This window comes from Hypanus sabinus, chromosome 4 (assembly GCF_030144855.1).
Source record: "Hypanus sabinus isolate sHypSab1 chromosome 4, sHypSab1.hap1, whole genome shotgun sequence".
NCBI classification, from domain to species: Eukaryota; Metazoa; Chordata; class Chondrichthyes; order Myliobatiformes; family Dasyatidae; genus Hypanus; species Hypanus sabinus.
Window position 1 is genome coordinate 54,974,539 of NC_082709.1, and position 23,867 is coordinate 54,998,405.

The window sequence follows — 23,867 nt, forward strand, 5'->3', positions numbered from 1 at the left end:
AAGCATTTAGGCCAGTGGTTTATCTGCCTCCTGGGGCAGTGGGAGTTTCTGGGGGGGGGGGGATGCAAAAAGATAAATGGGGTGGTGGACAGAAGGGATTAGTTTAGTTACACATTTGATTATGAATCTAACTAATTCAGCACAACATCATGGGCTGAAAGATCTGTTCCTGTGCTCCACTGTTCCCATGGCGTTGGCCAAGGAAAGGACGATGGCTATTCATAGATAAGTTCCAATGGTTGGATAGACTAGAAAAGCTGTGTGTGGGAAGAATGAATGAAGAGGTGTTATAGTAAGCAAGGGAAGCTGTCTTGTATGGTCAAAAATTTAGTGGTTCTCAAACTTTTGGGTTACTGCTCCCTTGGCTCCCAGATCATATCCCCAGAATGCCCCTCTCCCTTTTCAGCCGTTACGTAAAAACTATAAAGAATTTTGATTTATGATGCATAGTGAAAGAAAATAGGAAGTACAAATTCAAGGTGCTAACATAATCACAAAAATTATTCAAATCTATTTAATGCTACCAACAAGTAAAATTTTCCTTTAATTACAGTGAAAACAAATTTCATCAACAATTTTAAGAGTGTACATTGACAGTTCAACTATTCACTTCTTCATTGTTTTAACATATTCCTCCAGCTACTTAGCAGCTCCCTCCTGCCACCCCATTTATCTTTTTGCCCCCCTCCCGTAGAAACTCCCACTACCCCAGGAGGCAGATAAACCAGTGGTCTAAATGCTTCTTGCCAGCACAAATCACTGAATTTGTGCACAGGATGGTGTACAATTGTAAGCATTTCATATTTGAATATATTGGGTCAAAAAAGAAGTTGCTGCTGATTTGCCAAAATAATCATTACTGCTATGCAGAATACATTCAAGGCAAGTGCTTGGAATATGGAATATCGAGCTTTTATTTGCTTGAAGTTTTTTGGACTTTGTACGGTTGGAGGGAAACCTTTTCTACTGGTGGAGTTTAGGATAATATATACTTAATAACATCAGAGCCCGAGATTTAAGGTAGGGAACGTTTCCAAGGAAAGATAGAAGTGTGGAATTCACTCACTAAATAACCAGTTCATGCTACTTCAGATAAATATCACATCATAGAATTTCTCTTGGTTTAAGTGTATATTGAGACATTGCAGTTTAATGAGAGTTGAGGTACAACCACCTATAATCTCATCAGGTGAGAAATAACATTTCGAGATCTGACTGATTTACTCATGTTGCTTACTATTGCTAATCTGTTAATCAGAAAAAAAATTGCTCTTCACACGACCCAAGATTGCCCGTGCTTTCATGTGCTTAATTTTCTTGAAATGTATATGATAAATGAAATAACACTATAAAGTTGCAGTTGGACTTGGCATAATTTTGGGGTGTGAAATATTCTGTAAATTGGCAATCTTTACTTTTGGCACAAATCTGGTTGAATTTTGATTCCATTGTGTCTGTTCACCTTGAATTAGTTTGCTGAAGTTCAGCAATCCTTCTCATGTACAGTCCTGGTGGCTAGCTGTCCAACACAACACTAGGTTAGAAAGCACACCTCCCATCCGCTGGCATCTGCACATCAGAATTTTCTCTCATTTTGCTTGGTTATCTATTCATGTTCTTTGTACTTATCCCAGAGCGAGTTGAGGACAGATTAGCAAACATAGCATCAGCTGGTCAGATGTGACCTAATTACTTGTGCACCCATTGGCTCCCTGTTTGAGAGAACTTAAGTTAAGCTTCCAACTGCCAAAGTGATTCACAAATGTAGTAAAACAATATGTAAAGGTTGAATGATATTCCAGCCTTAGATGCAAGTATGGGAGTTAAGTGAGATGAAGGGTTGACAATAGCAAAAGGTTCTATCAGCTATATCTTGGTATAGTCAACAAGATACACACAGTTTGATCCAATTGCCTTTTTATGCCAACAGGGCAAGGTGTAGTTTTGGAGCGATCGCTGTATAGTGATTATGTTTTTCTCATGGCGATGTACAAGCAAGGCTATATCCGGAAAGAATGTAAGTAGCACCTTCTGCAAGAAAGTTTTTTTACTTATGGTATTCAATTATTACTGAGAATTGTGTTTGTTGTCCTGTTTTCTTGAAGTTATTTATTATTGCAGGTCTAAGTCTGGAAGAGCATGTAACATTGCTTAGTGTGAGAAAGGACACAGGAGATACCTTACCATACCATAATGTTGATCGGATCCATTTATTCTACACATATTAATATGCCTATATTTAGTTATAGTCTTCTGTATTAACCTCATCTCAGTTTGAAAGCATCACAGATCTGAAATTGAACCTTTTGATTCTCAGTTCATGTAAAAGCTGCTCAGATATACTGTATACTTCCAATGCTGTTCCTCTTGGAATTCCACTTCTCACAATTTACCAGTACAAGTGACTCCCAAACTGCATAGAGCCTTGCTTATAATTTTGTAAACAGCTCTAGTCTCTTTAAGGTAGAAGCACTGGATTGTTTCCAAAAAAATTACTGCATAATCTGATGAATTTGCCATTGAATTGAATTTTTTTTTAATGTTAAGAACCTTGTATTCTACTTCTCAGTTAAGTGGCAAGTTGCCAACATTTATTGTCTTAAGCCTGAAGCAAATCTTTAAAGTGTCAATCTGTTTGCTAACCCTGGGACAGTGGTGACCGGCTGAATGGTCAGTCTATCACTTCATTTTCCTGCAAGAGGCAGACTTGATCTTTTGCCTAATTATGTGAGGAAACTATAGCCATGATCTGGAGGATGAAGAGTATAGTGCCATGCACCTGCCTTTTCTATCACTTTCACTTCACCTAACATTACTGCAGCCCTGGGGGAAAACACATTCTTTGACACAGGAAGCTAATGGCAAAGACAAATTGCAGAAATTTGATACTGGGGTATCCTTCACCCTCCAACTGTGTGGAAATTAATGGATAAAATCATTAAAGATCTTGTGGCTTTTAATACTTTTTGCTAGTGGATTTGTAGAAACCTTGCATTTCACATTACAACAGAACTGATCAACCTGAGCTAGGTAGTCTTTGTTTCCTATGTGGTAGATCATCTCCTTTGCCAGTCCTTTAATGTTTGTCAAGGCCAAGCTAAATGCAGGTGACTTTAGGTCAGTTATCTTCTGCAGTTGCCTTCCTCTTCATCCTGATTTTGACATGCCGTGCATGCCTGCAAATATGAAATCTACAAAGGTAATTTAAAAATTCTTAACCATATTTGTGACTAAATTTTAACTTTAATTTTTAAAATGTCAGTCATTTGTATTTTGAAAGCAGATAAATCAGGACAATTTTTATCAATGTTTTGATGTATATTTGTAGATTCCTGTTTTACAAACATTGGCCATCATAATTGGTACAACATGTTACAAGGTTTAAATTTGAACTTTGCTGTTCACTAGCCACTGCTTTCCTTCATTTGTATTGTCTAACAATTTTTTTATTGCTCATCTGCAGGTTACTATGCTCATGCAGTGTTTGTTTTCTTTTAGGTGTCAATCATTATAATGAAATAAAAGAGAATAGCATTTCTGAATTCCTGCCTCCTCACCTAGTTGTCTACCTGGATGTACCTGTTGAGGAAGTAAAGAAGCGATTGAAACAGCATGGAAAGGTAAGATTTTTACACTTTACATTTATTTTATTAACACACAACAATTCCACATATACATAATGCAGATATACATGCAGTGGCCACTTTATTAGATACACCTGTACACCTCATTAATGCAGATTTCTAATCAGCCAATCACATGGCAGTAACTCAATGCATAAAAACATGCAGGCGTGGTCAAGAGTTTCATTTGTTGGTCAGACCAAACATCAGAATGGTGAAGAAATGTGATCTAAGTGACTGACTGTGGAATGATCATTGGTGCCAGACAGGGTGGTTTGAATATCTCAGAAACTGCTGATCTCCTGGGATTTTCACGCACACAGTCTCTAGAGTTAACAGACAATGTTGTGAAGAACAAAAAAAATCCAGTGAGCGGCAATTCTGTGGACGAAATTGTCTTTTTAGTAAGAGAGGACAGAGGAATCTGGCCAGACTGATTCAATTGACAGGAAGGCAGCAGCAACTCAAATAACCACGTGCTGCAGCATTGGTGTTAGGAGAATATCTCTCAATGTACAACATGCCAAAGCTTGTAGTGGATGGGCTACAGCAGCAGAAGACCATGAATGTGCACTCAGTGACCACTGAGAGGATTTTAGTGACCACCTATTTTTACCAACTTAGTTAGGTATATTGTAATTGGATAAACAAACCTGTTTTTTTCATATAATGCTGGAGTTATTGACTGAAGGATGCACTTCTGTGCAAATGAAACTTCTGTATAACGGTACAGAAACTTAGAGGTGCTTTTAACAGAAGGAAATACAAGCAGGAGTAGGCCACTAGGCCCTGAAACCTCCCCCACCAATGTGACGATGGCATTCCGTGTGATATGATGAATTCAATTCCTCTTCTGTGCCACTTCCTAACTTACTTAATTCAACTGTTTCAAGTATTTATGTATCTTCTTAAATATTTCTTTTGATCTGGCTTAGTGGTGAAGGGATGTTGTGTGAGTTTCCCCCGAAATACAGGCAACCACTGTATTATGGGAAGTGGCAGGGTGTATATGTTATGTTCCTAGAAAATGGTCCATATCTTAACCTTTTAAATGAAGTGGCATCATTTATGCATGCGTCAGGAAGAGAGAGATGAAAATAGTAGAAAACATAGAAACGTAGAAATCCTACAGCACAATACAGGCCCTTCGGCCCACAAAGCTGTGCCAAACATGCCCTTACCTTAGAAATTACCTATGGTTACCCATAGCCCACTATTTTTCTAAACTCTTTGTACCTATCCAGGAGTCTCTTAAAAGACCCTATAGTATCCACCTCCACCACTGTCTCCGGCAGCCCATTCCACGCACTCACCACTCTGCGTAAAAAGACTTACCCCGACATCTCCTCTATACCTACTTCCAAGCACATTAAAACTGTGCCCTCTTGTGCTAGCCATTTCAGCCCTGGGAAAGATCTCTGACTATCCACACGATCAATGCCTCTTATCATCTTGTACACCTCTATCAGGTCACCTCTCATCCTCCGTCACTCCAAGGAGAAAAGGCCGAGTTCACTCAACCTATTCTCATAAGGCATGCTCCCCAATCCAGGCAGCATGGTTTCTTAACCACAGAGTCAACCTGAGCAGCAGCTTTGAGTGTCCTATGGACTCGGACCCCAAGATCCCTCTGATCCTCCACACTGCCAAGAGTTTTACCATTAATACTATATTCTGCCATCATATTTGACCTACCAAAATGAATCACCTCACACTTATCTGGGTTGAACTCCATCTGCCACTTCTCTGCCCAGTTTTGCATCCTATCAATGTCCCACTGTAACCTCTAACAGCCCTCCACACTATCCACAACACCCTCAACCTTTGTGTAACCCATCCCTCCACATCCTCATCCAGATCATTTATAAAAATCACAAAGAGTAGGGGCCTCAGAACAGATCCCTGAGATACACCACTGGTAACCAAACTCCATGCAGAATATGACCCGTCTACAGCCACTCTTTGCCTTCTCTGGTCAAGCCAGTTCTGGATCCACAAAGCAATGTCTCCTTGGATCCCATGCCTCCTTACTTTCTCAATAAGCCTTGCATGGGGTACCTTATCAAATGCCTTGCTGAAATCCATATACACTACATCTGCTGCTCTATGTCTAGTGTTTTATGTTTTTATTTATTTACTTTACTTTCACATAAATTTCATGAGAATAAATTTTATTACTTACATATCTCAAAATTTTTAATAGTGGTTTGTGAATTCTGTAAGGGGAAATTTCCTTTACCTGAACAAATAACACAATGGACACCTGTACCAAATAGCCCTTCATTAACATAGTCTGAGGTACCCAGTGTCTGTTCTCCATGGTTGGGGTGTCTAAAACAAGAGGAAATAAGTTCCTGTGAGAGAAAGGAGATCGGAGAATCTTATTTTTCACACAAGTAGTTACTATCTAAAATGAGCTACCTTGGAGGTAATCAAGGCAGGAAGAGTAACAATATTTAAGAGGTCTTTGGATAGGAATTAGAATGAACTGGGCATGGAGGATATGGAATTAATGCTGGCAGATGGGATTTATGTAGGTAGGCATGATAGTTTGCTTAGATATGTTGGGCTGAAAGGGCAGTTTCTATGCTATACAACTCTATTTGATTTTCATTTAAAAAACATTCCCTTGAACTCAACAGCTTGTTTTCAGTTTCAGATAGCACCTTCTATAGCAAACATACCCACAAATTTTAGACTGAAATTTGATGCTTAGCTACATAAAGAGATATAAGGGCACATGACTGAAAGATTGATCAACACATTTTTTTAAGGAACCTGAAAGGAGTTAAACATAGCAGTAATGTAGAGATTAATGTAGATATTTCCAGAGCTTAGGGCATTGGCAATTGACAGCGTGCTCTTCAGTGTTGGAGCAATTATATTTGAGAGTGAACAAGATGACAGAGATGGAGGAGAACAATATCTCACTGTGATATGGGGCTGGATGAGATTTAAGTGTTTCGGAGAGAGGACTTGTAGTGATTTGGAAATGTGGAATTTTGGATTCCAAGGGGTAAAATGGAGAAAGCCGACCTGATGGATGTTGGAACAATCAAGTTTAATTGTAATTATATATAAATGAGCTGGTGAGCCAAGTTAGGAATGGAAGCAGTCAGTATGTGTGCTTGGAACATGAGTCAAATAAATATGAGCCCCAAGTCAGAAGAATATTAGTAAACTCCACTGTTCACTGTAATTCTTGGTCTGCAGATTTTGAGTATATATAACAAGAAACCCACCTCCATCAGGGTGTTCTGATCCCCTGCTGCTTGAATGATGATTGTTCCTTCTTGGCTCTCCTTTAATCCTTCAACCAACTGGCTTAGAACTATGCCCCCTCTTCTCCAATATCATTGGAAATTTTGATGTGGTGGACCTGGGAAATATTGGTTTCTGGGCAGCATCTTGTGCCATTCCCAAATGTTGACAAGAGGCTGCATGTGAATCAGAATTAAGGATAAGTCTTTTAGGATACTGTATCCAGTATGGGCACAGTCAGGGAACAGTGATAATACGCATAAGTTTAGTTCCATCGTGATGATGCCCTTTTGGAAGAGAAAAATACATTTGAGCACATTTGCTTGGATGAGGCTTACAGCCGTTTACGAGACCTCTGTACTACTACACCAGCCAATATTCAAAGTTTTCATTACAAAACATTTAATTGTGCTGCTAAACGCGATGAGATTAGAGTAGTACAGATACCTAAACTCCATATTAACCTTCACTGAAAATGCATGTTTCCTCCCGGTGCTGCTGAATACTTATTATTAAATAGAGTGAGTTTGTGTGTTTGTTCCTTCCTAATGTTGGAATTTAAAAAATGACCAATTGCAACATCAACCTATTTTTATTGGAGCTAGTTTGAATTTTTAATGAGATAATGATCTGGGACCAATAATGAATTATTATTCCAGTAATGTTCATCCTTGTGGAAGGTCTCTGAGGTAATCATAACTTATCTGGAACAGTGTGGGTGTTGAGGAGAATCCAGTTTTACTTGTTTTTATTTTGCCTGAAGCCTTTAAATTGCAGAATGTCTTGCTCTGCAGCAGATTTAACATTTGACAAACTGGTGCAGAGTTAGTAGCAAAATAGCACTATTCAAAAAAAACTGCTTTGACTGCTTTAGTTAGTGTGACTACAAGCTGCACTTTGGGGGTTTGTTGAGAATAAAATAGTGTTGCATTCAATGGAAGAGACACCCTGGAAATGTCCAAAAAGAATATAAGTAATGGAAGTCACTGAAAACAAGATCAGTTTAACAAGTTCTGAAAGGAAATGAAGTTTCATTTATCTGGTGCCATACTTCTTGTCCTCCCAAAATTCTTTTTTTTAAAAATCAGCAATGTAAGCATTGATGCTCTTCCGTAAAGCAGATAGTTTAGAGCAAGAGTTCCTTGGTGGTTTTGAAGAGATTATGAGAGGGCCAAGTGAATGAGGTTCCTTTTTATTGTGATATTACCTAATGTGCCACTGTAAAAATAATTGTGGAATGATTGAGAGTCTGGAGTGAGGAGGAATTTTTGAATTTGAGAGAATTTGATTAAAAGGATTTCAGTAAAATTCTCAACAGGTTCCAGGGACTTGAGCATCCTTTTTAGAAATATTATTTAGCCGTACCTTTCCTTGAAAGCAGGCTATCTGGCAAGGAACACCTTCCATGGTTTTCTAGTGATTTTCTAGCCTTTTTCTAGTGATCTTCATAGGCAAGAAGTCTTCATTCCTGCAGATATCACCCGAGCACTTGAAATTCCTAAATATGGGCAAAAATAGACTTGGAAGCAGAAACTGGCCTAAATTCTGGTCTTTCCTATCCACATAACTTAATGACCTACCACATAAAGAAATTTCAGCTCTGTAGTTCTGATCTTATTGCTGGAAAATGAAATCAGAAGCTTTTTATAAATAGCCATGTTTTTAGCCACTTACCTACACAGTGCTGCAATTGCATCTATTTAAAATCACTAATCCAAGTCAGATTACATAGTCAACTCCATTTAAACAATGGTTTACAAACACAACAACTTAATTCCTCCTCCAGGAGAAATTTCTAATGCACTGCCTCTGACTTGTGTCATGTTCCTGTCAATGGTTTTGAATGCATTGACATAATTTCTTGTTGTTATTTTAATTCCTTCAGTCTGAGCCTTGACTTTCTGGTTATTGTAAACCTCTTTCAATTGTTCAATAGTTATGAGTTCCTCGTTATTCACCTCAACCTCTTTCTGACACAGTACATAAGCAAATTACGTTGACTCTGTAATCTGTGACTGTATTCTCCATTTAACCTTTACTTTTTATCATTTCTTGTCTGGATACTTGTCTGGATCTTTTCTAAAATAGATTTCAGTGTTTTTTTTGGTGTTATCTCTTACTTGACATGTGTTTTTCTATTTATACAATATCCTCAGATATTGGGTTGGTTCTTAGGAATATGCACCTCTATTTCCTACAGTGTGATAAAAAGATGCCATGAGAATTCTTGCAATCCAGTTACTCCTGCCCAGACTTATTGTTGTCACTCTTCTTGGCTTACTTGATCACTTATCTGAACTTGCACTCTGGGTCTGTTCTGATTAAGCTTTGAACCAAGAGCTCATCCTCAGCATGACTTATTTCGGTCTCCAAAACATCAATTACCTTTACCAGTGAGTCATCCCCATCATAGCTCAAACCGTCATTTGCATCTCTGCCTGCTTTCTATAATAACTTGCTGTTTGTGCATCTCCTGCCTCAGCAAGGACCTGGACCCATTGCATTTTGCCTACCGCCACAATAGGTCCATGGCAGATGCAATCTCAATGGCTTTTCACACGGCTTTAGACCACCTGGACAACACAAACACCTACGTCAGGATGCTGTTCATCGACTATAGCTCAGCATTTAATACCATCATTCCCACAATCCTGATTGAGAAGTTGCAGAACCTGGGCCTCTGTACCTCCCTCTGCAATTGGATTCTCAACTTCCTAACTGGAAGACCGCAATCCGTGCGAATTGGTGATAACATCTCTTCACTGACGATCAACACTGATGCACCTTAAGGGTATGTGCTTAGCCCACTGCTCTACTCTCTATCTACCCATGACTATGTTGCTAGGTGTAGCTCAAATACCATCTATAAATTTGCTGATAATACAACCAATGTTAGTAGAATCTCACGTGGTGACAAGAAGGCATACAGGAGCAAGATATGCCAACTAGTGGAGTGGTTTCACAGCAACAACATGACACTCAACATTAGTATGATGAAAGAGTTGATGGTGGACTTGCAGAAGGGAAGACAAAGGAACACGTACCAATCCTCATAGAGGGTTCGGAAGTGGAGAGAGTGAGCAGCTTAAAGTTCCTGGGTGTCACGATCTCTGAGAATCTAACCAACATATTGATGCAGTTATAAAGAAGGCAAGAAAGTGGCTATACTTCATTAGGATTTGAAGAGATTTAGTATGTCAACAAATACACTCAAAAACTTCTATGGATGTACCATGGAGAGCATTCTGGCAGGCTGCATCACTGTCTGGTATGGGCGGGGGGGGGGGAGGGTCACTGTACAGAACCGAAAGAAGCTGCAGAGGGTTGTAATTATAGTCTGCTCCATCTTGGGTACTAGCCTACAAAGTACCCAGGATATCTTAAAGGAGCGGTGTCTAGGAAAAGTAGTGTCCATTATTAAGGACCCCCAGCACCCAGGGCATGCCCTTTTCTCACTGTTAACATCAGTTAAGTGGTACAGAAGCCTGAAGGCACACATTCAACAATTCAGGAACAGCTTCTTCCCCTCTGCCATCCAATTCCTAAATGGACATTGAACCCTTGGACACTACCTCAGTTTTTTAAAATATATGTTTTTGTTTTTTGCATGATTTAAAATCTATTCAATATAGGTATACTGTAATTAATTTACTTTATTATTATGTTATTTTGTTTTTTTTCTATATTATGTATTGCATTGAACTGCTGCTGTTAAGTTAATAAATTTCAAGTCATATGCCGGTGATAATAAACCTGATTCTGATTCAATGAAGTAGCTTAAAACTGGAAAGGACTGTCGGCTGGATTTTTATTAGTTTTTTTGTTCTCAACTGTTTTCCATTTTCAAAGGATTTAATTCCAAGCTAACTCATTTTATTACCTCTTTCTCCTCTCACATTATTCTGCAGATTTCCATGTTGGGTATTAAAGCATGCAAGAGTCTTGACACTAACCTTTAGAATGCATTCCATCTTGCTTTCTCTGTCTCTACTCAATGTTGACTATATTTTCTTAATCCTTGCTCACTGTTCTTTTTGATCTCTGAAGTCTGCTAGAATGTTTTTCTTTGTTAAAGATGTAAAATTAAATGCATATTGTGTTATGATTAGCTAATTACAGACCGCAGGATTGATTTGTGCAATCTAAACCACTCTGATTAAAACATTGTGAATGGCAAAGCCACGACAGTCAGTGAATCCAAATGTGACACATACTTCATCCAGATTTGTCTGTTGATCATTATCGGTATGGAGAGTGTAAGATTTTTGAATGAACTTTTTCTTGCATTGCTTTATTTTTGTTTTAACAAGGTTTTGTGGACAAAAAAGTGCAACATCACAGTAAGTTTTGAATAGTTGCATCAGAATCTGTAGTTTTACTTCACTTGTTATCTAACAGAGGTATATGTGAGAAACTTCAGGAATAATAAAAGTTCAAAACACTTAATTATTTTAATAAAATCTTGTATCTGCATTTAATATAGCGAGTTACACCAAGGAACTTAACTAAACAATATGTTAAAATATTTAAAACAAAAGGCCAAAGAGAAGAGGGAAACAGGCATAGAGGGAACTTACAACAGGGTGGGTACAAAACCAATGTTTCCCCTGGCTATGGTGTTCAGAACCAGAGTTCAGATTCTCAGATTAAGGGATTAGCAATTAAAGGATCAGCCATTAAAGACAGACATGAAAAGAGATTACTTTACCTAGAGGTGAAATAATCTTTGGAATTCTCTGCCCTTAAAAGTTATAAAGCCTGATCGAGCATATTCAAGATCAAGAATGATAAGTTGTTGGAAATTAAGAGAATTAAAGTATATAGTACAGGAAAGTGGTGCTGTAGCAAAATGACAGCCTTAATCACTTTGACTGCATGAGCAGGCTGAAGAGTTATGAAGCATATGCCTGCTTGGACTTCTTATGTTCTTATGAATTGCACAGTTTAGGACTTCACATGGTGTAACATCTGGCTGTGAGTGAATGAGGGCCGTTCTTCCAGATTGGTAAAGGGTGCATACATGTGGAGAACAGAATTCTTGTCAAGATCTTGTCACAAGGAATGTTTTGTAACTTGACAAAGAGCTGTTTCGTTACTCAAATGGAGCAATATCTGTCAAATTTAAAGTTTTGGTTTGATTTTATTTATAACAAATATTTGGCAGCATAGATAAAATCATGCCCGTTTGCCTATCATCACATGTAATATACTGAGCACCAAATTGCCTTCCCCCCCCCCGCCTCAAATTACATAAATGGTCTGACCCCCATTTGGCAACAAAAGGCAGTTTTGCATCCGAGTACCCAAACTAGCATGTGACTAATTGAAGACGACTTTCCCATTTGTTTCTTTACCCCAGTGGAACTTTGATTTTCCCATTAGACATTGGCACCCACAGTTTATTGAGTTGCTGTTGTACCGAGGGGAGCTTACAGCCAATATTTTCTATATTTCTATATCAATCAACTCATTTAGTCCCACTTCAAGCTCAATTCTTGTTTAATCTCCAGGCCAGATTTGTTTTCCTTGGAATAGATAAGACTCAGGGGAGAGCTGATAAGAGTATTGCAAAACTCTTAAGTACAATCATTTTCTCCATAGTAAAGATACCTAGTACTAGAGGTCTTGGGTAAGTGAGGAGTAAGAAGTTAGATGGAATCTGAGGAACTTATCACAACTTTATTTTATACCCAGATGGTAGTCACAACCTGGAAAGCACTGCTTAAGGGGGTGGTGGAGGCAAGACTTAACAACATTTAAAAAGCATCTGAATTGCTAAAGCTTTGTAAACTATGGACTAAATGCTGGTAAATGAGATCAATATAGATGGGCAGCATAGACTGTGGGCTGAAGGGCCTCTTTCTGTGTTATATGATTCTGTACTTATCATGCTTTAAAAATCCCCACAGTCAGAGGGAAGGATAAGTGCTAATCTTTATCATGAATCCTTTGCAGTAGTGGAACTTGGCTTCACCTTGATCAGGGCACAACTTCCTCTTTGTCCTTCCTCCTTTCATTAACAGAACTAAGAAAGGAAAAGGAAAAGCATTATAAATGTTTCCAGTTAGGAAGGTACAGGATATTGGTATGACAGAGCAAATGAGTTCAGTTTCCTCCGGAAGATTGTAGCAGAGAGGAAGTGCAGAAGACACATCTACCTCTTTCAGTGGCTTATTTCAATTCGGTGTTGTCGGAAGGCATGCTAAATTTTTCTAAAAATAAAAATCTGCAATCAGCTCATTTTCTATATGAATTGGCCACTGGCTGAACAATGAGTAAATGAAAGGAGTCTTGAAGCACCTGACGAATTGGTTTTTATTGCTCTCTTCCCACCCACTCACCATCTTTCTCTGAATGAGGCATCTCATCATGGTGCAACCTTATTAGCCCTCTGGTGAGGAGAGAACTAAATGTGATCAGTCCGAAGGAACAGTGTGCTAGTGAAGCTCCATCAGTAATATTTCTGATCATTCCTATCAAGTCTTCATTGACTATCGACCAACCATTTTACCTAATCTTAGGTTAATTCCACTTTTTTGTTCTCCCCCCCCCCCCCCCCATTCTATCAGTCACCCACACACTAGGGGCTATTTACAGCAGCCAATTAACCTAATAATCCACGTGGCTTTGGGATATGAAAAAAAAACTCTAGCACCCGCTGGAACTCCACACCCAGACAAAATTGAATGTGAGTCTTTGGTTGCAGTGAGACAGTGGCTTTGCCAACTGCACCTCTGCGCTGCCTAAGATGTTGGTCTTGTGTACGCCTGGTTATCCGTGGAGAAGTGTATTCAATGTAAATGGAGCTGTTTTATTTGGAAACACTATAGTGATTGACTGTTTTATATTTAAATTATAGGAGTATGTTTTTCATCAGTACATAAACGAACTATTTATTAGCTGCATATTAAAATAAGATTGTTGGTATCACTTTCCCTTAGCTTTTCTGTGGTATACAGTGGTGCTAGAAAGTTTGTGAACACTGTAGAATTTTCTCTATTTCTGCATGGATCTGACCTAAAATGTGATCAGATCTTCATGTCTAAAACTAGATAAAGAGAAAACAATAAAATAAATAACACAAAAATATTATAGTTCATTTATTTATTGAGAAAAATGATTCAATATTTCACCATTCGTTAGAAGTATGTGAACCTGTGCGCTAGTGCCTTCTGCAAAAGCTATTTGGACTCGGGTGTTCCAAACAGACATGAGATTGGAGGTATAGGTTGTAGAGATGTTCTGTCCTATAAAAAAGGCACACAAAGTCAGGTTGCTGACAGAAGCCAGCTCTTTCCAAGAACGATCTGTTTATGTGCACCATGTCCCAATTAAAACAACTTTCAAAGGACCTTCGAAGGATTGTACAGATGCATGAATCTGGAAAAAGCTACAAAAGCATTTCTAAAGACCCGACTGTTCATCAGTCCACAGTAAGAGAAATTGGTGACAAATGGACGAAACTCAGTACTGTTGCTACTCTCCCTAGGAGGGGGCATCCTGAAAAGATCATTCCAAGACCACAATATGCAATGCTGGAGGAGGTGTAAAAGAACCAAAGGGTTATAACAAAGGACCTGCAGAGATCTCTAGAACTTGCTAAAGTCTCTGTTCATGGGTCCACTATAAGAAAAACACTGAACAAGAATGGTGTTTGTGGAAGGACTCCACGGAGGAAACAAAAAAAAATTGCTCTCCAAAAAAAACTTTGCTGTATGTATGAAGTTTGAAAAAGACCACCTGTATGTTCTACAATGCGTCTGGGACAATTGGACAGAAGAGACAAAAGTTGAATGTTTTGGCAGAAATGCACATTGCTATGTTTGGAGGAAAAAGGGTACTGTACATCAACACTAAAACCTCATCCCAACTGTGAAGCATCATGGTTTGGGGCTGCTTTCCTGCCTCAGGGCCTTGACAGCTTGCAATCGTTGAGTGAACAATGACTTCAAAATTGTATCAAGACATTTTACAGGAGAATGTCAGGGTAGCAGTTCATCACCTGAAGGTTAATAGAAGTTAGTTAATGCAACAAGACAACTCTGAAAGACGAGTAAATCAAGAACAGAATGGTTTAAAAAGAAGACAATTCATGGTTTGGAATGACCGAGTCAAAGTCCTGTCCCAAATCCTATAGAAATGCAGTAGAAGGACCTGAAAGCCCACCACCATCCCATCAGTTTTGTATGGAGGAATGGCCTAAAATTCCTCCCAGTGGATGTGAAGGACTGATCAACAGTTACTGGAAGGGTTTAGTTGAAGTTATTGCTGTACAAGGGGGTCACACCAGTTACTGAAAGCAAAGGTTCACATACTTTTTCCAACAAATACATGTAATATTAGATAATTTTTCTTAATAAATCAATGAACAGTATATATTTTTTGTGATATTTATTTAATTGGGTCTCTTTATCTAGTTTTAGGACTTGGCTGAATTGTAGGTGATATTTATGCAGAAATAGGGAAAATTCTATAGGATTCATAAACTTTCTAGCACCACTGTATAGATTAGTGGAACAACCTGGGGTGTGGTGGGCAAAATGAGAATCTGGGAAGACTTTTTAAAAAAAAAGCGATTAATGTAACTGGGTCTGCATGGAGTATGCAGGCTGAAGAGCCTGTTTCCACTTTGTATAGCTGTGATTTTTTTTTAATGCCATTAATCTGTGATTGCTCAACCTTCTTTAAAGGATGGTTTGAATATAAAATAAACAAGTGACTTCACGTTGGTTTTCAATTGTGGAGGAGTTTCAAACTTCTACCACTGATCGCGTGCAGATGTATCCTAAAGTCCTTGAGTCATAGTTTGGGTTATGCTCCCTAGTATATCCTAGTATCCCTAGGATAAAACATGATATTTTCCTCACTAAAAGATAAAAAATAGATGCTTTAGCTAAATGCCTTAGACTCTGTGTTTGCTGTTTGGAGTGCAGTTACTGAGGCAATAATTCAACATATATAATATAGAAGCTGTGTTTTTTGCTTCAGAAATGAATGTTGAGTCTTCATGGAGAACATTTCTTGTAGTGGGATTGACACAGTTGTGTTTACAGAGGATTAGTTGCTTAAATAAAATCAGAAACAAACAGTAAGTCAGGCAGCAGCAATGGTGAGAAAAACACTTAGTTCATCCACAGGACCCTTCATCAGAACTGCTAAAGCAAAACGTCAGAGAAGATAAAGGAGGGTGATGGAAGGAATAAAAGGAATATCTGTAATAGGGTGAGATAATGTTGCAGTTAATGGGTGATTAAGCTCCATTAGCTGTGCAATTTGTTCAAAGTTTCAAAGTACATTGATTATCAAAATATGTATACAGTATACAACCCTGACATTCATCCTCCTGCATACAGCCATGAAACAAAAACACCATGGAGCCCATTTAAAGAAAACATCAAAAATCCAATGCACTAAAAAGAACACACCGCGCAAACAGCAAAAAGACTGTAAGACACTGGAGCAGAGTTGAGCAATTCGGACCATCAAGTCTGCTCTGCCATTTGATCATGGCCAATCCATTTCCCTCTCAACCGCATTCTTCTTAATTCTCTCTAACTTTCACGCCTTGACTTATCAAGAATCTGTTGACCTCTGCCTTAAATACACTCAATGATCTATCCTCCACAGCCGCCTGTGGCAGTGAATTCCACAGATTCACCACCCTCTGACTAAAGATATTACACCTCATCTCCATTCCAAGATTCTTCCCTGTAGTCTTGGACTTCCCCGTTATAGGAAACATCCTTTCCATATCCAATCTTTCTAGGTCTTTCAACAGTCAATTGGTTTCAATGAGATAACCTACTTATTCTTCTAAATTCCAGAGAATACAGGCCCAGAGCCATCAAACACAGTTCATATGATAAGCCTTTCAATCCTGGAATCATTTTTGTGAACCTATGAAACCTGTCCAATGTCAGCACATCTTTTCTTAGATAAGAGGCCCAAGACTACTCTCAATGCTCCAAGTGAGGCCTCACCAGTTCATTATAAAGCTTCAGCATTACATCCTTGTTTTTATATTTTAGTCCTTTCAAAATGAATGCTAACATTGCATTTGCCCTCCTCACTACCAACTCAACCTGCAAGTTAACCTTTAGGGAATCCTGCATGAAGACTCCCAAATCCCGTTGCGCGCCTCAGACTTTGAATTCTATCCCATTTAGAAAATAGTCTGCCCTTTTATTTTTTCAACCAAAGTGCAAGATCATACATCCCCAACATTATATTCTATCTGCCACTTCTTTGTCCATCTTCTAATCTCTCCAAGACCTTCTGCAGCCTCCCTGCTTCCTCAACATGACCTGCCCTTCTACCTACTTACATATTGTCTGCAAACTTGGTCATACTGCCATCAATTCTGTCATTTAAGTCATTGACATACAAGGTGAAAAGAGCAGTCCCATTGCCGATCCCTGTGGAACATTACTCATCACTGGTACCCAATCGGAAAAGGTTCCCTTTATTCCCACTCTTTGCCTCCTGCCAATTAGCCAATGCTCTATCCATGCTAAGCACCCTCATGTGGCATCTTGCCAAAGGCTTTTTGAAAATCTAAGTACATAACATCCATCAATTCTCCTTTTTCTATAATGCTTGCTATTTATTCAAAGCATTCCAGCAGATTTGTCAAGCAATGTTTTCCCTCAAGGAAAGCATGCTGACTTTAGCCCATTTTATTTCATGCCTCCAAGTACCCCAAAACCTCATCCTTAACAATTGACTCTTGTGTCTTCCCAATCACTGAGGTCAGGCTAACTGGCATAAAATTTTCTTCCTTCTGTCTCCCTTCTTTAAGAGTGGAGAGTCATTTGCAATTCTCCAGTCTTCTGGAAGTATTCTAGAATCTAGTGATTCTTGAAAGATTATTACTAAAGCCTCCACAATCTCTTGCATTGCCTCTTTCAGAGCCCTCACATATTGTCCATCTGGTCCAGGTGGCTTTTCTAACTTGAGACCTTCCAGTTTTCCAAGCACCTTCTTAGTAGTTAGCAACTGCACTCACTTCTGTCCCCTGATACTCTCGAACATCCAGCATCCTGCTACTGTCTTCTACAGTGAAGGCTGACGCAAAATACATAGTCAGTTTTCCACCATTTCCTTGTCCCCCATTACTACCTCTTCAGTGTAATTTTCCAGCTATCCAATATTTACTCCCAGCTCTCTTTTACTCTTCATATATCTGAAAAATCTTTTGGTATCCTCTTTGATATTGTTGACCAGCTTAACATCTTTGTGCTCCTTATGGCTTTTTTAGTTGGCTTCTATAGGGTTTTAAAAAGCTTCCCAATCCTCTAACTTCCCACTCATTTTTGCTCTATCATATGCCTTTTCTTTTGCTTTTATGTAGGCTTTAACTTCCCATTCAGCACGTGTATCATTCTGTCTTTAGAATACTTCTTTGGGATGTATCTATCCTGCGCCTTCTGAATTGTTCCCAGAAACTCCAGCCATTGGTGCTCTGTCGTCATCCTTGCTAGGGTCCCTTCCAATCAGCTTTGTCTAGCTTCTCTCTTAATCCTCTGTAATTCCCTTTACGCCACTGTAATCTGATATATTTGTCTTTAGCTTCTCCCTCTCAAATTGTAGGGTGAATTTTATCATATTTTCACTGACTCCTATGGTTCCTTTACCTTAAACTCCTTAATCATAGCCAGTTCATTACACATCACCCAGTCCTGGAAAGCTGATACCCTAGTGGGCTCAGCCACAAGCTGCTCTAAAAAGCAATCGCATGGGCATTCTATAAATTCCCTCTCTTGGGACCCAGCACCAACCCGATTTTTCCCAATCTACCTGCATATTGAAATCCCCCATGACCATTGTAACATTGCCTTTTTGACATGCATTTTCTATCCTCCATTATAATTTGTAGCCTACATCCTGTCTACTCTTGAGAGTCTTGTATAACACTTCCGTCAGGGCCTTTTTACCTTTGTAGTTCCTTAACCTATCCACAACAACTCTACATCTTCCACTCTTACGTCACATCTTTCAAAGGATTAGATGTAATTTTTATTTACCAACAGAGTCAACTCCCCCCCTCTGCCTACCTGCCTGCCCTTTTGATATCCTTCGATATCGAGCTCCCAGCTATAATCTTCTTTCAGCCACGACTCAGTGATACTCACGATGTCATACGTGCCAATCTCTAACTCATCTACCTATTTGATATACTGCATGCATTCAAATATAACACCTTCAGGCCTGTTTTTAATTTTATCCTCCTGTTCCACTGCAACTCATTCCACTGACTATAATTTTGCCCTATCATCTGCCTGTCTAACTCGACAGTCTCACTACACCCTGCCTATGCTTGTATACCAACTGCCCTTCCTCAGCCCTATCACTCAGTTTCCCATCCCGTTGCCAAATTAGTTCAAACCCTCCCCAATAGTTCCAGCAAACCTGCATGCAAGGATTTTGGCCCTCCTCTGGTTCAGGTGTAACCCTTTTTTATGTGTCATATCTTACCTTGAAGAGTTCCCAATAATTCAGAAATCTTAATCCCTGTCCCCTGCACCGGTTCTCCAGCTACACATTCATCTGCCAAAGCATCCTGTTCTTTCCCTCACTCTAGTTTGGCACAGACAGCAGTCCAGAGATTACTACCCTGGAGGTCTGGCTTTTCAGCTTTCTACCCAGCTCCCTAAATTCTCTCTTCAAGACTTCCTCCCTTTTACTACCTTATGTTACTGGTGTCAATATGTACCAAGACTTCTGGCTGCTTATCCTCTCCCCTTTAAAAGGTCATGGACCCGATCCAAGGCATCCCCGACCCTGACATCCGAAGGCAATGTACCATCCAGGTGTCTGTATTGCATCCACAGAAACTCGTGCCTACTGCTCTAACTATGGAATACCCTATCACTACTGCAGTCCTCTTCTCCCCCCCTTCCCTTCTGAGCTACAGATCCTGACTCAGTGCCAGAGATTCAGACTTCTCCAGTAGATCGTCCACCCCAACAGTATCCAAAGTGGTATACTTATTACCAAGGGGAATGGCTACAGGCGTACTCTGCATTGGCTGCTCATTTCCTTTCCCTCTCCAGTCACCCAGGTATCTGCCTCTTGCAACTTAAGGGTGATCACCTCCATGTAGCTCCTATCTATCCATCCTCCTCAGTTTCCCATATGAGCAAATAACACAGAATATTAAACATCAAACCACAGAATCCCTGAAATGGTGACGGCCACAGAGTCAGTTCAGTTTAGCACTGTGTTGATGACTGCCAGCTACAGCCGCAGAACCTGTTCTGTGCCAAAGCACCACAACCAAACCGTGCAAATAGCAAAAAGAGAAACCAGAAACACATGGAACGTGAACCGTAGAGTCCTCCAAAAATGAGTCAACAATCACACTGTTCAGCACTGTAGACGTTAAACATCGAACTGCAGGGCCCTACAAAAATGAGTTGCGGAGCCAGGAGCCACATTGAGCCGATTGAACCTACAATTTCCTCTGGCAGCAGCAAGAGGGAGACGGGTCAAACAAAGGCAGGCATGCTTAACACCCAATCGTCTTCCACTATCCTCGTTGATTTCAATCTTGTTCAATGCTTTAATCAGCGAGGAGTAATGGAACCAACCATGGGTTGGCTAATATTGTAAAATCTGGGTAATGTTCTTTTGTTTGGCCTGCAGCGGTATGCCCAATTCTAAAACAGAAACAAAAGAGTTCAAAGTGGAGTTTATTATCATGCACAAGTACTTGTATGCACATCTACAAGGAAAAGCTTATTTGCAGCAGCATCATAGGCACATAACATTATATAAAACAATTGCTAATTTATTTTCTTTCTCAAATCCCTTCTCCTGCCTTCTCCCTGTAAGTTTTGAGAAAATTAAGAATCAAGAATTAAGAACTTACTCGGAATGTCAGTTTAAATCGCAATCATAAGTGTAGGCTCAGAGTATTGAAGGATGTACTTTTGCCCAAGGGGGACCAATATCCTTGCAAGTAGGTTTGCTAGAGTTGTTTGGGAGCGTTTAACGTAATTTGGCAAGGGAATAGGAACCAGAGTGATAGGGCTGAGGATGGGACAGTTGCCTTACAAACAGGCAGTGAAGCAGTGAGATTGCTAGCAAGGACAGACAAATGAACAGGGCAAAATAGCAGTCAGTGGGATGAGTTGCAATGTAAACAGGGGACAAAATCGAAAAGGGTGATGAATACAGAACTGAAGATATTATATTTGAATGCATGCAGTATACCGGATAAGGTACTTGAGCTTCTAACATAGTTAGAGATTGCAGGTATGATGTTGTAGGTGTCACTGAACTGTGGCTGTACAAGGTGATAACTGGGAGTTCAACATCCAAGAATACACATTATATCGAAAGGGTAGGGAGAAGGGTAGGCTCTGTTTGTAAAAAGCAGAGATCAGATTCTTAGACAGAGGTAACATAGAATCAGAAAATGTAGAATTCTTGTGAGGAGCGCTAAGAAACTGCAAGCTTAAAAAGACCCTAATGGGAGTTGTATACAGGTCTCTGAACAGTAGCAAAGCTGTGGGCTACTAATTACAACAGGAGATAGGAAAGGCATGTCAAAAGGACAATGTTACCATAGTCATGGGAGATTTCAATATGCAGATAGATTAGGAAAATCAGATGGTCTGGATCTCAAGAGGGATAATTTATAGAAAGGAAGAAGATGCAACCATGGCTGACAAGGGAAGTCAAAGCCAACATAAAAGCAAAAGAGAGTGCATATAATAGTGCAGAAGGGAAGTTAGAAGGTAAGCTAGCCAATATTAAAGCAGATACCAAAAGTTGCTTCAGATGTATAAAGGATTATACAGAGGTGAGAGTAGATATTGGCCACTGGAAAGAGATGCTGAAGAGGGAGTAATGATGAACAAGAAAATGGCAGCTGAACAGAATAAGTATTTTGCATCAGTCTTCACTGTGGAAGGCACTAACAGTATGCCGGAAGTATGAGAGTGTCAGAGCTGAGTGAAGTTGCCATTATTGGGGAGAAGGTGCTTGGGGAAACTGAAATGTCTGGAGGTAGATAAATCATCTGGTCTACACCCCAGGGTTCTGAAAGAGGTGGCTGAAGAGATTTTGGAGGCATTAATAATGATCTTTCAAGAATCACTAGATTCTGGTATGGTTCTGGAGGATTGAAAAATTGCAAATGTCACCACTGTTTAAGAAGTGAGAGGAGCTGAAGAAAGAAAATTATAGGTTAGTCTGACCTCAGTGGTTGGGAATATGTTGGAGTTGATTGTTAAGGAGTACTTAGAGGCACATGATAAAATAGGCTATAATTAGCCTTGTTTCCATTAGGGAAAATCTTGCCTGACGTATCTTTGAATTCTTTGAACAAAGTAGAATTGGTGGGTGTTGTGTATGGATTTTAAGAAGGCCTGTGACAAGGTGCCGCACATGAGGCTGCTTGACAAGTTAAGAGCCCATGGTATTACAGGAAAGATAACAGTATGGATAGAGCATTGGCTGATTGGCAGGAGGCAAAGTGTGGAAATAAAAAGAGCCTTTTCGGGTTGGCTGGTGGTGACTAGTTGTTTTCTGCAAGGGTCTATGTTGAGACTGCTTTTTTTAACATTATTTGTCAATGATTTAAATGACAGAATGGATAGCTTTGTGGCCAAATTTGCGAACGAGACGAAGATAATTGGAGGAGCAGGTAATATTGAGGAAGCCGAAGGGCTGCAGAAGGACTTGGACAGATTAGGAGAATGATCAAAGAAGTGGCAGATGAAATATAGTGTCGGGAAGTGTATGCTCATACACCTTGTTAGAAGAAATAAAAGGGTAGACAATTTTCACTCCATTTGGAAAATAGAAAAATCTGAGGTGCAAAGGGACTTGGGAGTCCTTGTGAAGGATTTGCTAGTTTAATTTGGAGGTTGACTCAGTGGTGAAAAAGGCAAATGTGATGTTAGCATTCATTTCAAGAGGACTAGAATATAAAAACAAGGATGTAATGTCGAGGCTTTAAGGCACTGGTGAGGCCTCCTTTGGAGTACTGTGAGCAGTTTTGGGCCCCTTCTCTAACAAAGGATGTGCTGATATTGGAGAGGGTTCAGAGGAAGTTCAGGAGAATGAATCTAGAAATGAAAGGGTTACCATATGAGGCCCAATAAATGGCTCTGGGTCTGTACTCACTGGCATTCAGAAGAATTTGGGAGGATCTCATTAAAACCTGTCAAATGTTGAAAATTTTTGATAGAGTAAATGTGGAGAGGATGTTTCCTCTGGTGGGAGAGTCTAGTTCTGGAGTGCACAACCTCAGAATTGAGGGGTGTCTATTTAAAATGGAGATGAGGAGGAATTTCCTTGGCCAGAGAGTGGCGAATAAGTGGAATTCGTAGTTACATTTGGTTGTGAAGGCCAAGTCATTGAGTATATTTAAGGCAGAGGCTGATAGTTTTTTGCTTAATCAGGGCATGATGGGTAATGGGTAGAGGGTAAGATATTGGGGTTGAGAGGGAAATGAATTAGCCATGATGAAATGGTGGAGCAGACTCAATGGGCCAAATGGCCCAATTCTGCTCCAATGTCTTATGGTTAAGCTGCATTCACAAGAAGAACATGAATTTGTTATAACTTATACATAGAAAATTTTATATTATACATTTGCAAGAAAGAAAAGTAGATCAAGAAAGAAGTCCATTTTATTGCAAGGTTGCAAAGTGTTCATAGTGTTGCTTAAACTGGAGGGATTAGTGGTTTTCCAGTTAATTCAAGAACTGGATTGTTGAAGGGAAGTAGCTGTTTTCAAACCTCTGGTGTAGGACTTCAGGCTTTTGTATCTCCTGCTGGATGGTAGCTCTCATGACTGTGTGGCCAGACTCGGCTCTAACTCCATCCACAAATTTGCAGGTGATACCTCGGCATTGGGCCATGTCCCAAATGACAATGACTCAAGAGTACAGGAAGGAGATGGAGGGCCAAGTGACATGGTATGACATACTTTCCCTCAATGTCAGCAAAACTAAACATTGGCTTCAGGAA

At 39.6% G+C, this 23,867-nt stretch overlaps 1 protein-coding gene across 1 annotated transcript in view; it reads left to right on the plus strand.

The window, feature by feature from the left end:
- ndufa10 (NADH:ubiquinone oxidoreductase subunit A10) overlaps positions 1-23,867 on the plus strand; it is a 90,611-nt gene that overhangs the window by 9,419 nt on the left and 57,325 nt on the right. Inside the window, exons 4-5 of the mRNA XM_059967104.1 lie at positions 1,931-2,017; positions 3,499-3,620. Coding sequence (XP_059823087.1) covers positions 1,931-2,017; positions 3,499-3,620 — 209 coding nt within the window. The remainder of the gene's footprint in view (positions 1-1,930; positions 2,018-3,498; positions 3,621-23,867) is intronic.